The 16,137-nt window shown below is 38.9% G+C and overlaps 1 protein-coding gene across 1 annotated transcript in view; it reads right to left on the bottom strand.

Annotated features, from left to right (window-relative positions):
• ATG2B (autophagy related 2B) overlaps nucleotides 1–16,137 on the bottom strand; it is a 78,635-nt gene that overhangs the window by 27,726 nt on the left and 34,772 nt on the right. The window contains 13 exon segments of the mRNA XM_043489548.1: nucleotides 1,130–1,300; nucleotides 1,568–1,644; nucleotides 2,577–2,647; nucleotides 3,210–3,302; nucleotides 3,460–3,566; nucleotides 4,752–4,832; nucleotides 5,375–5,574; nucleotides 6,752–6,902; nucleotides 7,369–7,466; nucleotides 7,469–7,540; nucleotides 7,931–8,088; nucleotides 13,107–13,249; nucleotides 13,527–13,722. Coding sequence (XP_043345483.1) covers nucleotides 1,130–1,300; nucleotides 1,568–1,644; nucleotides 2,577–2,647; nucleotides 3,210–3,302; nucleotides 3,460–3,566; nucleotides 4,752–4,832; nucleotides 5,375–5,574; nucleotides 6,752–6,902; nucleotides 7,369–7,466; nucleotides 7,469–7,540; nucleotides 7,931–8,088; nucleotides 13,107–13,249; nucleotides 13,527–13,722 — 1,618 coding nt within the window.

Here is a 16,137-nt window from a genome sequence, read left to right as displayed (position 1 = left end):
CTGGGAAAGATTAAAGGCAGGAGGAGAAAGGGATGACAGAGGATGAGATGGTTGGATGGCATCACCGAATCAACGGACATGAGTTTGAGCAAACTCCAGGAGATAGTGAAGGGAAGCCTGGCATGCTATAGTTCATAAGGCTGCAAAGAGTCGGACATAAATAAGCAACTGAACAACAACAAAAAAACTGGAAATTGTTTTTAAAAAGAGAAGAACCAGTAGAGAGAGTATGTCATAAATCACTTTATTATCAACGAGACAACAGCAGGAACAAGGAAACAAAAACAGAAGTGTAACCTAAATGAGGAGTAAGATCAGCCTGAACGAAAGATAACGTGAGGCCTGTCAGATCGTTAGTGGAGATCTATTGACCTAAGGAGGTTGAGAAGAAGGCTTCTGTTCACAGAAGAGGCCATGTAGATGAAGACACTGAAAAACAGAAAATGCTAAACAAACTGGACACTGTTCGATCTGGACATAAGAGGGCAGAGAAGTGACAGCTGGGGGCACAGGAAAGCACTGAACTGGGAATCGAAATATCTGCATATTGTGGCCATATCTGCTCTTAATTAGGGCAAATTCCCTAAATTCTCTGGGTCTTAACTTATTCAACTACAAAATAGAGATAATAACCTTTAACCTGTTGACTGTGCTGGGTAAGAGGAAATCACATTGAGAAACTATACTCAAAATTGGATCCTTTCAAATATGAAAGATAATATCATATAAATGAGTCTTCTGGTAATAATACTAATTCCTGCCATCTACCTTCTCATAGCATTTTTACATACAACTTGCATATAACAGGCTCTCACGTGATGAGAAATGTTTTCTTTCTTCCCTGAGGACACACAAAAATAACTTAAGTCTGGGAAAACATATGCTGGTTGAGAAGATGAATGTTCTGAAATCAAGAGCATCAAACAGCAGAACTGTTTTCCCAAAAGGCCCATGGAATCACCTTTCTAGGCCCCATCACCTTGAAACTAAGGAACAGACAGATGATTTTTCAGTTTCCTTTTCACCCTACAACTGCCAAGACCACCTCGCTAATGTCCCCATGCCACTCATCTGGATGGAATGCAGCGGGGGGTGAGTGACTTCTAAAGAATAAGGTTGGTGGCTGTACCTTCACCTTTCTTTGAGGAGCTCCTGGTTTCACGTCCGCCTTGTTAGTGGCATGTAAGTCCCCATAGCTTGCAATGTATTGAATTAGATTCATTAGTGCAGCACAAGAGTCTGAGCACGTTCTAATATGGACAACGTCACTAGAACAGTGCAATTCAAAGTGTGGTTCAGTCTGGACAGGACAGAGGGAAAAAAGGATAAGAACGTTTACCAAAACAACAACAAAAAAAACATTTTTGCATAGGTTTACATTAAATAAAACATTATAATTTGTTTTGCCACAGGAAATATGTGTTTACAATAACTCAATCTTAATTTTAAAATATTTTATCTATTTCTGACCAAATTAGGCAAGTGGGAAAAAGTTCAGTATATTTTTAGCCTCTTCTATAAAATAAAAATACTCAAGTAAAAATATCCATTTATTTTAATAACTTACTTGCTCTCCATTGGAATCAGACTTCACTGCAGTTATGGTTAATTCCAAAAGTCCCATATCCATCACACGAACATAATCTAAAAATTTTTAATTAATAAAATATCTGAGTATAACTTTTAAAAAATGCTTATCCAACAAACACCTAATAACACTAGCATTTCTTTAAAATTCGTGGCAGGCAGTACTACAAATACTTATAATGGAAATATAGCTTCAACCTACAAAAATCCTACAGTTCTCTTTATTTTTAGTTAGAAACAAAATTTGCCTTATATTAATTAAGTATATATAATTTGATGCATTTCATCAATGTTATTGATATTACAAACTGGTATTACAACATTCAAACTGATAAGACCCTTCAGTTCAGTCACTCAGTCGTGTCCGACTCTTTGCAACCCCATGGACTGCAGCACTCCAGGCCTCCCTGTCCATCACCAACTCCCGGAGTTTACTCAAACTCATGTCCACTGAGTCAGTGATGCCATCCAACCATCTCGTCCTATCGTCCCCTTCTCCTCCCACCTTCAATCTTTCCCAGCATCAGGGTCTTTTCAAATGAGTCAGTTCTTTGCATCGGGTGGCCAAAGTACTGGAGTTTCAGCTTCAGCATCAGTCCTTCCAATGAACATTTAGGGCTGATTTCCTTTAGGATGGACTAGTTGGATCTCCCTGGAGTCCAAGAGACTCTCAAGAGTCTTCTCCAACACCACAGTTCAAAAGCATCATTTTTTTTTGGCACTCAGCTTTCTTTATAGTCCAACTCTCACATCCATACATAACTACTGGGAAAACCATAGCCTTGACTAGATGGACCTTTGTTGGCAAAGTAATGTCCCTGCTTTTTATTATGCTATCTAGGTTGGCCATAACTTCTCTTCCAAGGAGTAAGTGTCTTTTAATTTCATGGCATTATTTCAGAGTTAAAATATTTAAAAAATATTGAGATACAAAAAAAAAAAAAAGTGCATTTATCTATCCTAGATACTGTTTTTTTTTTAACTCTTACCTCTATTCAAATTTATAGTAACAGTATTACACTTGTCAGACAGGTGTAAAGCAGCTTCATCCAAAATTATTCTGGGGGAAAAAAAAGACAAAATCAAGACCTGAAAGACTAACCTGGATATCTGCCGCATGATCACTGAGCTGTGCCACTCTGTCTCATAGAAATGCTATCAGTCATGCGAAGGTTCTAACTCACAAATGTCATCGAACATTCTTCTTTAAAACTCACTGGTTATGACTAACAAATATTTAAATGGTGTGACTGAGATTAAACATCTGCTCAAATTAATTCTAAATTTTTAGTAGTTTTAATAGATGCCCAAATCACAAAGTTTAAATTAGGAAAATAAAGTGCATCAAGTATTATAGGAAGTTCATATATAAATGTTTTAAAAAGTAAACTAACAATCTCAAGAGTTAATTTTCGCCCTAAAAAATGAAATACAGTAACAAACTGAAGAGATGGGACAAATCACCTGAGAAAGAAAAATGGAAAACTTAGATAAAGGAACATGACTAATAGTAAAAGAATGTTGCTTTTAACAAACAATTGAGACTTTAATTAAAGGGTTCAAATCTCTACTAGTATGTTTTGAACAGCTGCCTTCAGTAGACAGTGAGGTTTACATGGTACCTGAGAGTAGATGATGATTTATCCAAGGCGACACTACTTGAAACGCTGAATGTTTCAACAGTAAGAAGAGATCGGATTGGCAAATAAAGAGGCCTAATACGACATGGAAACAAGAGAACATTAGTCTGTCACAACAAAAGAGACCTCCTTTAAAGAGCATTTTGAGCCTTAACTCTACTGAATGTTTTTTTCAAAACTTAGTACATGTCTTAGAGTTTAAAACTTTACTTTGCTCCACTTATGAACTCACCTGTAATCAAGTGCACAGCTCCAGAGATGGACATGAAAGGTTGTAAATGAAGTTGGAGGGTTGTATCCCAGAACAGGTTCATCAGCAATATTCAAGAAGTATAAAATCTATAATCACAAAAATATAAAAGGCCCTGCTTTAGAAGAAAAAAAGAGTTTTGATATGATATCCTTAATATCAACATGAAATAAAATAGCTTATAAAAAAAATTAATCATTTAGTGAAAAATCATAATGTTAAAAAAAATCATCATTTGAAGGAATTTACTTCAAAAGTATTTTCAAAACTAGGATTTGAAATGAAGAGATGATCTAACAATCACACTGCTACAATGATCTCGGAAAAATCATCTCCTATGAAACTAACAAAAGCATGTATAATCTACCATCAACATGATTTTGCTTGGAATAATTTTTTTTGAAAACAAAACAAAAACAAATTTTCCTAAAGTCTGTTTAAAACTCTCCTTCTGGTTTTCTATAAACCCATTGTTGGGAGAAGTTCCTTTCCCTTTTATTTATACCCAGCTCAGTCTGAAAACTAGTCCTCTCACCACCATTTACCCTCCTGTATTTCCATCTAAATAAAAAGGTTTGGCTGAATCTCTCTCTTACCGACAGCCAGCAGACTAACCATCTCTCTACCCCTACTCTATATACACTTTATGTTTCAGGATGTTTCTGAAAGCATTTAAGTTTAAAACAACTTATTTTCCAAGAGCAAAGAAAAGGTTTCTCTTTCTAAGAAAAATGAACAAGAATTATACAGAGTACAGTTTTTATTCTCACGTAAAGAAGAGTGAACTTTACCCAAAGTTTCCTCTGAAAAAATATAATTAACCAAATACAGTTAATACATTGGAAATTTATTACATAAATCCTTATAAATGCCTCAACGTATGCTGTTGGCCTAGGGAATAATTCTGAAACTATGGTACTTGAATATATGGTTATTAAAAAAAAGAAAAAGAATACACAGTTATAAGTGCAAGTCAACACATCATTTATATTCCTCTATGACAGGCACTGTATGGGTCCCTTCCCTTTAATGACAGAAGATAACTCTGTCTTTGAGATGTTTAAGAACCAAACATTAAGGTAAAAAACCAATTACATTCTGGGGTGGTGATAATGTCCTATTTTCTAATATAAGAGGCAATGTTTATACAGGAGTATTTACTTCATGAAAATTCAATGAGCACTGAACATTTATAATTTGTGAAATCTTCAGTATGTGCAGTAAATACTAACAGAGTAAAAAATAAATCAACACATACATCCCAGCTCTCTTACCTGTTCATGCCAGCTAAGCCCAGAAGGAAGCATTCTATGCTGGAGAGTGGCTCCTTTTAGCCCTACAGCAATGAGAAACTCCTACACAAAACAACACAAAAAGGTATGTTTATCACCTACATGACCTTCTAGTTCAAAACTTGAAAAGTTTTTCTAAGAAAACAAATATCTTGTATTTATGCAATCATTTTTATTAGCTAGTAATTGAATCAGCTAAGAGCTGAAGAATTGATGCTTTTGAACTGAGGTGTTAGAGAAGACTCTTCAGAGTCCCTTGGACTGCAAGGAGATTAAACCAGTCAATCCTAAAAGAAATCAGTCCTAAAGCTGAGGCTCCAATATTCTGACCACCTGATGCAAAGAACTGACTCATTGGAAAAGACCCTGATGCTGGGAAAGATTGAGGGCAGGAGAAGGGGACGACAGAAGATGAGATGGTTGGATGGCATCACTGACTTGATGGACATGAGTTTGAGCAAGCTCTGGAAATTGGTGATGGACAGGGAAGCCTGGCATGCTGTAGTCCATGGGGTCTCAAAGAGTCGGACACGACTGAGCAACTGAACTGAAATGAATCAAATCAGGAACAAGTATTTAATGGTATACAAGTATAAAATACACACCTTTGTATTGGACTCTGATTTATCCGACAGTATTTTAACTGCAACAGACAGCATATTCAAAGTGTCTCCTCCAACACCATCTGAAGAAGCTCGACTGAGGCCATCTTCTTCAGAGGAATAAATAGTAGGTTCTAACCAATGTGGGCGGGTTGAACTAGGCAGTCGTGTTTCTGTAGAAGGAACTGCTCCATCCACTATGCCTATATCCACAATGAGAGGACAATATAACAGAATGATTACATGAAATTAACTCACGAACTTCTGTAACCCAAACAAAAATCCATGTTCCTCCACTGAACATAACATAACCCTGGAAGCAAAATGACCAAGAACTAGCTTGGCATTAATAATTCATTCTTCTCTACTAATGTTGGAAAAAGTGACTATTCAAGTTTAAAAACAAAAAAATTGAGATTTGAAATGTCAAGGAAGTTACATTTAAATAGGGAAATCTGATAAACATTAAGAATGTCCAAGTATCCCACTTCTATTCATGAAGTAACACAAGGAATGTGCTGAAAGAACAGTATATTCTGTATGTACTACCAAAAGGAAATACCACTTGAGAGAAAATAATCAAATGATCCGTGTATATAAAATGGGCTATTCCTTGGCAGTAAAAAGGAATGAAACACTGGTACATTTGGATTAACCTTGAAAACATCATGCCAAGAAGCCAATCACAAAAAATCTTCTATTGTGGGATTCCATCTACATGAAACAGCCAGAATATGCAAATCCATAGAGACTGAGAATAAATAAGTGGTTTCTTAAGGCTGGCTTCCCTGGTGGCTCAGACAATAAAGAATCTGCATGTAATTGAGGCAACTCAGGTTTGATCCCCGAGTCAGAAAGATCGCCTGGAGAAGGGAATGGCTGGAATATCCCACTGACAAAGGGATTTCTTGCCTGGAGAAACCCATCAACAGAGGAGCCTGGAGGGCTACAGTTCATAGGGTCACAAAGAGTCAGACATGACTGAGTGACTAACACTTCTTAAGGCTGGAGGGGACTGCAGGACTTTGGGGGTTTACAGCTGAAGGTTACAGACTTTCTTTCGGGGGTGATGAAAATGTTCTCAAGTTGACTATGATAATGGTTACACAACTCTATGAAATACTAAAAACCACTGTATACTTTCAATGGGTGAATTACATGAAATGTGAATTATATCTCAATAAAGTCACTGCAAAAAAAGGAACATAAAAGCCAACTTCTAATTTACAATAATTATTACTTTGCCAGTGGAATAGAACACTCCTGGAAAATAATTTCTAATAGCGATTTCTGTTCTCAGTAAATTTTCTTTATTAAGCAAGATTTAAACATGTCTAACCAGAAGTGAACAAAACACATCTCCTTCACACTTTGTCCTACCTTTGTGGTAGAGACTGAAACTGCTACAATGAAGGCAAACGTAGTGCTTGTCGTCAAAACCTTCATATCTTGTCACACAAAATAACGAACCATTGTTGAATTCTAACCAGAATTCACCATGCTTGTTTTCCAACAGATCTCCATTACCTTGCTAATAAGATCAGAGAACACAGAGACGTCATTAGTTAAGTGCAGAAAAGCAAGAAGGACCCTCGACATGCTACTTCTTGATTCAGGTCAGGAGGCTCTCCCCACTGCGGCAAAGCTGTCTGGTTCCTGAATCATCCAACACGGCAGTATGAAAAATGCTATGTCAGGCCTCTTCGGCCAAATGAGCCCCTGTCCTTCATCCTCCTTTGCAACAGGTAAATTACTGTTACCACTTCAAGAGTACAACTGGCATGTTTTCCAAAAGAAGGTTCATATAATGCTCATCTTTTGATCTGCCATGAAAGCTAAATTTCCAAAGCTGCCGTCATCATGGCCCACCTCAGAAAACTGACTTTCATTAGTCACTGAAACAACCTCAAACTACCTCAATTACTGACTGAGTATATCATGGTAATTTCAAAATGAGATGCACTTGAAAAAATCACTTTAGATTTGTAAATCCTTACCTTTACATCTGTAAACACTGCCATTAACCCATGATTAATACTCAGAAGAACTGAGAGAAAACTCTGTGAGTTCTTGTTCTGAGAGTCTAGTTTTTTTTCCTACGAGAACGATAATTGGGATCAACAGTAGAAAAATACTGCAAAGTCTCCTCCTCAGATCCACTTTCCTCATCTATGAGAAATAAACGGCACAATTACAGCTGTTCTAACAGCTTATTAAAATAAAAGGGCATTCAAACTTGAAAATTATCACAAGAATATTCATATTACCTGTTTATTTTTACAAAGAATCAGGTATGATGATAAAAATGTACCTTCTATGTTTTTCTCTACCACTGAACTTCAGTGTATACACTATCACTATAAGTATAACATTTAATTAATAACATTATTAATAAACAGAAGTGGGAAAATACTATAAATCAGTAAAAGATATAATAAAATATAGTTATAAATGGGAAACACCAAACAAACATTTTTAAATCCATCAATTTAAAAGGTTACTACTTTGTTTACTGGTAAACCAGGCATTCTAAATCAGAAGAAATCTAAAATATATTACCATAGTGAACTGTAGATTTAAATGGACTAAAACTATCCTTGCTGAAGGTATTAATCAGCTGACTGGCTACTGAAAGCCCAATACCATATGAAATATTTTCAAATGTCTCTACTGGTGAAGGAGCTGTTGGTTCCCATAGCAGCAAATCATTAAAGATCCTATAAAGACAAAAGTTGAAAAATAAATACATAACTCCTACTTCAACTAAAGGCAAACCACAGGATATTCCTTTAAGAAGTCACATGAATAGCAGTTTTTCTAAAGGGTGAAATGAAATTTCTTTCAATGGAAAAATAATTGATACACTTTTCAGGGCCATGAGAAAGGAAGAGGTACAATTACATACCTAGTTAGCGATATGCCTAGTTTCACCAGTGTTAATACAGATCAAATTACATACATCTGAACACATTTAAAGGAGGTTTATTAAAAATAAAAACACATAAATAACAAAAGGAAGACTGTTCATATATATGAAAACACTCTGTAAACTACAGCCTCAATCCTATGGGACAGCCAAGGGAGAATTATTCTCATTTTACACTTGAAGAAACTGCCTCATAAAGGTTAAGTGACCTGCCCAAGGTCACAAAACTAATTAGTGGGAGAACCAGGACCAGAGCCCAGATTATGTCCAGCTCCCCGTTCAGTTCTTTTCCATTGCTCATGGTCTCTAGGAATTATCTGCTTTTTCTTTCTACAACAGAAAGCACAGCTTCACTGGGAAATTTGTATGAGATGAAGAAGCATATTGAACAGGGACTAAAGAGAGGAAACCCTTCTAACTCACGGAACAGCCAAGTTAATACTGATAACTACTGGGGTGATGCATGTCCAGCCAGGCTAAGATCACATCCCACTTTCTGAAAGAGATATCTGTCATTTCTCAGATATCCCCAGCCCCACCACTCACCTCCACGTTGTCATGAAAACCAAGACTTTACAACGCCCTCTACAAAGATTTTTGTTAGGCCTAGACCCATTGAGTACCCTACACATGCATGATGCAGTAGTCACTGCACCTGGAATACCCTATTTTCTTGTTTCCCTTCCCGAGACTGTAGCCCCTCAGAGAGGGACTTGTGCCGTAGTCATCTTTGCATGTGCCGAGCACGGTGGCTGTGACATAGCAGGCACTGAAGGTCTGAAGGGAGGCCCAGCAGATGACTCACATGGAAGGACTGCCAAAGGCACAGGCTCATCACAGAGCCTAGCGTGAATACCAATCAAGGTGACAAGCGATGACGCAACCCTGGCCCCTCCCTGTGAGAAGCCACTGGTCTAGGAACTTTCCGGGCCAACTCCTGAGCTGCTGAGGCCCTAGAGAGTCTAAGCCAGGACGGAGTACTGTCACTCTCCACAAACTGTAATCCCCACCCAAAAGGTCTCTTCTTGGAAGCATCACTGGGTAAAGAACACCAGACAGTCAGCAGAAGCATGTCTCATCTCAGACACACAGACAGGGATGCCCACATCGGTTCAGTACTCATGTGGCTCGTTATTTCCTGGGCACATTACTCACAGGACAAAGAAACAAGAGTCTAAATCCAGGTCTTAGTCTAAACTCCTATATGAAGAAATAGTGAAAGTATAAAAGGAAGAATTTTCTCAGGAAATTTTCCTTTACCTTATCCCCTACAGCTATAGGTTAAAGAGAAATTATTACTTTAAGTAAAACCTGGAGTTTGTAGGAGACCTGCAAACTTAAGTTTCATATGATTTTACTGTTTTCCTTTATTTACATTTTGGTCTAAACACAGTCTTGACACCATTAATACATTAGATGATGTTTTAAATCAAGAAAAGAAACATTTAAGATACTTAGACATATCACCGTGGTTTTGTGGCTATGAGTCTGAAACATAATGAAGGTTCAGTAAATATCTGATTTAATAAACCAGGTAGAGAATTTTTTGTATTCTATTCTGAAGGACTTTTGACATAGGAGAAAAAAAAATCTTTCTGTATCTAAGACTATCTAAGAAGGGTCAAAGCACTAAAGGAATGCATGCTCAGTCACTCAGTCATGTCCGACTCTACGGCCTCATGGACTGCAGCCCACCATGCTCCTCTGTTCATGGGATTTTCCAGGCAAGAACACTGGAGAGGGTTGCCATTTTCTCCTCCAAGACTAAAGGAATAAACCACTATTTTAAATGTATGCAGTAAAGGCAGAGTTAGTTATAATTCCTGCTCAGAAAGATATTTTTAAATTTTATATATAGTAAAGGGCATTACTGAGACATTTAGCAAAATGTTAATGGGGTCTGAGAGTTAGATGTTAATGTATAATATTAATTTTCTGATTCTGATTGCTGAACTACGGTTAGGTAGAAGAATGTCCCTGTTTGTGAGAAATACACACTCAACTGCTCAAGGCTGAAGGGACAGCAAGTCAGAAACTTATTCTCAAATGGTTGAGGGGAAAAAAAGCTCTTTATACTATACCTGCAACATTCCTAAAAGTTTGAGAATGTCTGAAATTTTTTAAAATAAAAGTGAAAATACAAAGCCAAATAAAGGGCAAAGAATTCATACTCTGAGTAACTGAGATACGTGATTTCTATGATCCAGAGGGTGGGAACACTGCAGTAGTTATACAGTCCTAGAGGCCTGGGAGACAAAGAAGAGAGAAGAGTAAGAGAGAACAGAAGCTCTCTTAAGCAACCCTACCTAACCAGCTCCCCAGACAACAGGTGATCTCCAGTTCCCCGATTTATCACCCCACCTGCCAGACTGACAGGTCCCCTAGACATTACCTGTCTACTGCTGGTGGGCGCCTCCCCAGCCCACCTAAGAACTTCTGCTTCCAGAGCTGTACTGCACACTTCGTCTAGTCACCAACGACTGTGCTCCTTGTGTGGTCACCTTAGGTCCACTGCGTTTGGTCTCAGGTCCACTCATACCAACTATATGCAATTGTAAGCAGTTTAATTCAATACTGTGCTACCTGGTGACTTTTAAGTATATAGAATGAAGGGGAAAACACCTTAAAGACCTGAAAGGATTCTGCACTCAGACTGGCTTGAAACTATTTTTTCACTCTACTTTAAAGAAATTGAAACTGATAGCTGTAGCCAAAACCTTGGGTATACATCAAGCAAAAAAATTCTAACCAGTGGCTCATAATCAAAAAAGGCCTGGGCCTGTATTTTAAAAAGAAGTGGTAAATGAACACATATTTGTAAATGCAGTGTTTCAGGTGTGTATTACAATTCTGATGTCCCAATTTAACCTGCTCAATCAATGCAGAAGGAGAAAGAAGTGGATGAAGGCCTCTGACCTCTGGGCTGGACCTTGCACTAATTGTTTCATTTTTCTCAGTCTTAGCCTTGCACATTAGTTAGTTTAGTAAACATTCCTCAGCCATAAAATAAGGAGAGTGATCTAGAGATCAGTGGTTTCCAAACTTCAGATCATGTATAAATCCAAATCCTATTTGGCACTAAGTAAATCTACAGCCGGCTTCCCTGGTGGCACAATGGTAGAGAATCCACCTGCCAACGCAGGAGACACAGGAGATGCAGGTTCGATCCCTGGGCTGGGAAGACTCACTGGAGGAGGAAACAGCAACCCACTCCACTATTCTTGCCTGGGAAATCCCATGGAGAGAGGAGCCTGGCAGGCTACAGTCCACGGGCTCACAAAGAGCTGAACACAACTGAGCGACTGAGTATACATACACGCAAATCCATAGCGGAAACAACAGTCTGCAGTTTCTGAAGATTAACAAAAATCTGGATAACTTGTTTACATGTGGGGAGCTACGATAACAGACACTAAGGACATCTTTTTTTCTAGAAACCCACATGACCACCTTTCAGCTATGCCAGAGTGGATGGGAATGACAACAATAATAGAGGACTACTGAGTGTTTACTCTTTGCCAGGTACTGTTCGCAGAATTTTCCAAACGTTATACCATATAATGCTCCAAACCACCCTCTGAGGCCTGTACAAGTATCACTGCCATTTTATAGATGAGGAAACAGAGCTCATGGGGACTAGGTAAACTGTTCAAGATCTTCTTCTATGATCTTTCTACTCTAGAAGGCCATTTATTTCAACATATTTGCTTGGTATATATGCTTAAGGGTATTTAAATATGGCAAATTTAAATTTTTATACACAAGTTATAAGTTAAGTTTCTAGTTCTAACAAGATGTGCTTTCTTTTTTTAACTCTGAGGAGGGACACTTCTTGTACAAAGACTCTAGGACTCTGATTCTACACCAGGGTCTCTTGGCCCTCTATCCAAGTATCTTCCAACTCTTTTCATATCACTGTCAGTTCAGTTCAGTCGCTCAGTCGTGTCCGACTCTTTGTGACCCCATGGACTGCAGCACCCCAGCCTTCCCTGTCCATCACCAACTCCCGGAACTTGCTCAAACTCATGTCCATCGAGTCAGTGATGCCATCCAACCATCTCATTCTCTGTCGTCCCCTTCTCCTTCTGCCCTCATTCTTTCCCAGCATCAGAGTCTTTTCCAAAGAGTCAGTTCTTCGCATCAGGTAGCCAAAGTATTGGAGCTTGAGCTCCAGCATCAGTCCTTCCAATGAATATTCAGGACTGATTTCCTTTAGGATGGACTGGTTGGATCTCCTTGCAATCCAAGGGACTGGTGAGAATTAGAAGCTCTAAGTTATAACTTGTGTATAAAAACTTAAATTTACCATATTTAAATATCCTTAAACATATATACCAAGCAAGTATTTTGAAATAAATGGCCTTCTAGAGTAGAAAGATCATAGACCCTGAAGAGCTTGGATAGTTTACCTAGGCCCCGCGAGCTCCGTTTCCTCACCTATAAAATGGCAGCGGTCCCTGCACAGGCCTCAGTGTGTTGTCCTATCACTGTACACAGAGGCGTTCTCTCATGCTCCATGGTAAGGGGACAGAGGGCAACCAGACAACCTAGGGTGGAGGGAGTAAGTACGTCACACACGAGAAACCCTGCTACCGGATGCACTGCTTAGGAAACTCGACCGTGACAGCAGCCCACCACAACAGCAGTGGCTCTATAATCAACACCATACAAAGTACACTGAAAGAGCGGACAATATTAAAGCAGGAAAAGAAAAGAGAGAAGAGGGAAAACAGGGAGGTAGGGTGGTAGACAGGCAGTGAGGCGGGAGAGTTCAATCCCAAAGATTTAAGTAAATATGTTCAAACTCACCTATTATAAAGCTTCTCATAAAAGCTTTTATTAGGTAGTGTTATATGAATATTGGGTAACGTAAGTTCCAGCACATAGTGAGAATTGCTGATTGCTTTATTCTGAAACTCTGTCATTTCTACAGGGTCTCCTGGCATCACCATCTAGAACATAACAGTTTAGTGCAAAAAAAAAAAAAGCATCAAATAACCATTTTATATTTGAAAGAGTAATAGTATCTGCTTATCCTACCCATGTGAGCAAATAAATAAGCATGTAACTTTTAACCAAGGGGAAAAAAAAAGCATATATTATTCAATTTTGGAGCTAAAAATCTAGCAAAAGCAGTATACAAAGTATTTTTTAAAAGATAAAGCATTAAAACCATGGCTACCTGACAGAGGGTAAATCCTTTGTTGCTTGCTCACACTTTTACTTTACCTGTTCATTTTCAAACATGACCCTGCGGGAAGAGAAGGGAGACGGGGCTGGTCTCCTCAGGTCACAGACATCCTTCAGGGAATGAGCGCCTCCCTCCTCTTCCTCCTGATAATGGCCGTCACTTTCCTCTTCCTCCTCAGCTGCCATTCTCTCCAAAATGGAATGCATGGCTGGTGGGTTCACCTTCAGTACAATTCTGACAGCAAAGAGCGTTTTAAAAAGCAAGATCTAAGTGTAAACTGCAAAACTAACTTGTATACAACTAAAACAAAGCCCACTGATTAAATCATTAACAACAGGCATAAAGTCTGATTATGTCGAATGTAATCCACTCCTGTAAACTTAAAAGTGGAATTGATGAAATAAGCAAAGAAAAGAAAGGCATTAACATTTTATACTTGGATAACCAGAAACACTCGTCTTTTGAGAATAAAAGGGATATTCAAAATTTCATTAACAAAGTTACACTTACCAAAGGGGTAAGGAGGTGGGGGAGAGATAAATGAAGAATTGAGGATTAGCAGATACACACTACTATATATAAAACAGATAAACATTAAGCTCCTACTTATAGCAAGGGCAACTACACTCCATATAATAAACTGTAATAGAGAAGAATATGAAAAAGAATGTGTGTGTGACTGAACCACTGTACTGCACACTGATTTCTGAATCAGCACAACATTGTAAATCGACTATAAATCAGTAAAATGTTTAAAATTTCATTAACAACTAGGACATTTACCTTAGAATTCTGTTTATTATCATTAAACCAAATCCTACATGCCAGCAGTTTGGCTGTCATGGAAAACTCGCATACCTAAGAAACCTCATGCTATATAAACTGCTCAAATGGAAAAAGGAGAGGTTGGTTGGGGACTATTCCTAGAACTGCAATAACAGAGTAGGAATTTCAGCAATAAAAGGCTAGTGTTATTGGGGGTGTTTTGTATGACAGCTACAAACCCCAAATATCAGGAGCTAACAGTTTCTGAAGACAGGCGCTTCTGCCCAGAGTAATGCCAGTCCTTTCCTAACCCACGGCGGCGCGTCACCAGCACAAGACGCTGTGGTCTCCTCCTGACCACACCGGCCTGCGCCATGAGGCACGGCACTCCCCAACAAAACAGCTCTGCTGCACCCACGACAGTTCCTTTGTTTTTCCTAAGGTGGTGGTGCCAGCTGCTACTAGTTATAAATTAAAACACCTGTTTCCTGATTTATAGATATCCTAATGTGAACTGTGCTTTCAAATGACCTAACTGAAGTAGATTCATTCACGATGGAAACTCCCGTTCGTTATCAGCCATGCACTGACACGCCTGTCCTAGGAGTCTGAGAGGTCTGATACACAGGGGGTGGGGGTGTAGAAGAAGGCAGGTAGAGAAATGGCACAGGAACGGTCACAATTGTTTGTCTTTGGCTGCACCGTGTGGCTTGTGGCATCATTAGTTCCCCAACCAGGAACTGAATCTGCATCCCCTACAGTAGAAGTACAGGGTCCTAACCACTGGACTGCCAAGTGAGTCCCAAGATCACCGTAATTTTTTACTCATAGACTCAGTTTTCTTTATTCACATACTCAGTTTTCAGTATAATAAAGGATCGTTCCTGCTGCTGCATTCCTGCTAAGTCAATTCAGTCATGTCTGACTCTCTTCAACCCCATGAACTATAGCCCGCCAGGCTCCTCTGTCCATGGGATTCTCCATGCAAGAATACTGTAGTGGGTTGCCATGTCCTTCTCCAGGGTATCTTCCCGACCCAGGGATCGAACCTGCATCTCCTGCATTGCAGGCGGATTCTTCACTGCTGAGCCACTGGGGAAGCCCACTAGCAGGCTAATTTAATTTTAAAAAATCATTTCTCCTGCCTAAGAAACGCTAAAGCAGTAGTTCTCCAAATCCAATTGCACACTTGAATCACCAGGTATACTTTTTTCCCACTGAATTATAGTTGATTTACAATGTTGTGTTAATTTCTGCTGTACATCAAAGCGATTCAGTTATATATGTACATACATTCTTTTTTTTTATTAGTTGGAGGCTAATTACTTCACAACTTTTCAGTGGGTTTTGTCATACATTGATAAGAATCAGCCATAGATTTACACGTATTCCCCATCCCGATCCCCCCTCCCACCTCCCTCTCCACCCGATTCCTCTGGGTCTTCCCAGTACACCAGGCCCGAGCACTTGTCTCATGCATCCCACCTGGGCTGGTGATCTGTTTCACCATAGAGAGTATACATGCTGTTCTTTTGAAACATCCCACCCTCACCTTCTCCCACAGAGTTCAAAAGTCTGTTCTGTATTTCTGTGTCTCTTTTTCTGTTTTGCATATAGGGTTATCGTTACCATCTTTCTAAATTCCATATATATGTGTTAGTATGCTGTAATGGTCTTTATCTTTCTGGCTTACTTCACTCTGTATAATGGGCTCCAGTTTATCTGTATAAGGGGCTCCAGTTTCATCCATCTCATTAGAACTGATTCAAATGAATTCTTTTTAAATGGCTGAGTAATATTCCATGGTGTATATGTACCATAGCTTCCTTATCCATTCATCTGCTGATGGGCATCTAGGCTGCTTCCATGTCCTGGCTATTATAT

This window comes from Cervus canadensis, chromosome 17 (assembly GCF_019320065.1).
Source record: "Cervus canadensis isolate Bull #8, Minnesota chromosome 17, ASM1932006v1, whole genome shotgun sequence".
Classification (NCBI taxonomy): domain Eukaryota; kingdom Metazoa; phylum Chordata; class Mammalia; order Artiodactyla; family Cervidae; genus Cervus; species Cervus canadensis.
The sequence above is the reverse complement of the archived record's forward strand: the minus strand, read 5'-3'. Positions and strand labels throughout refer to the sequence as shown.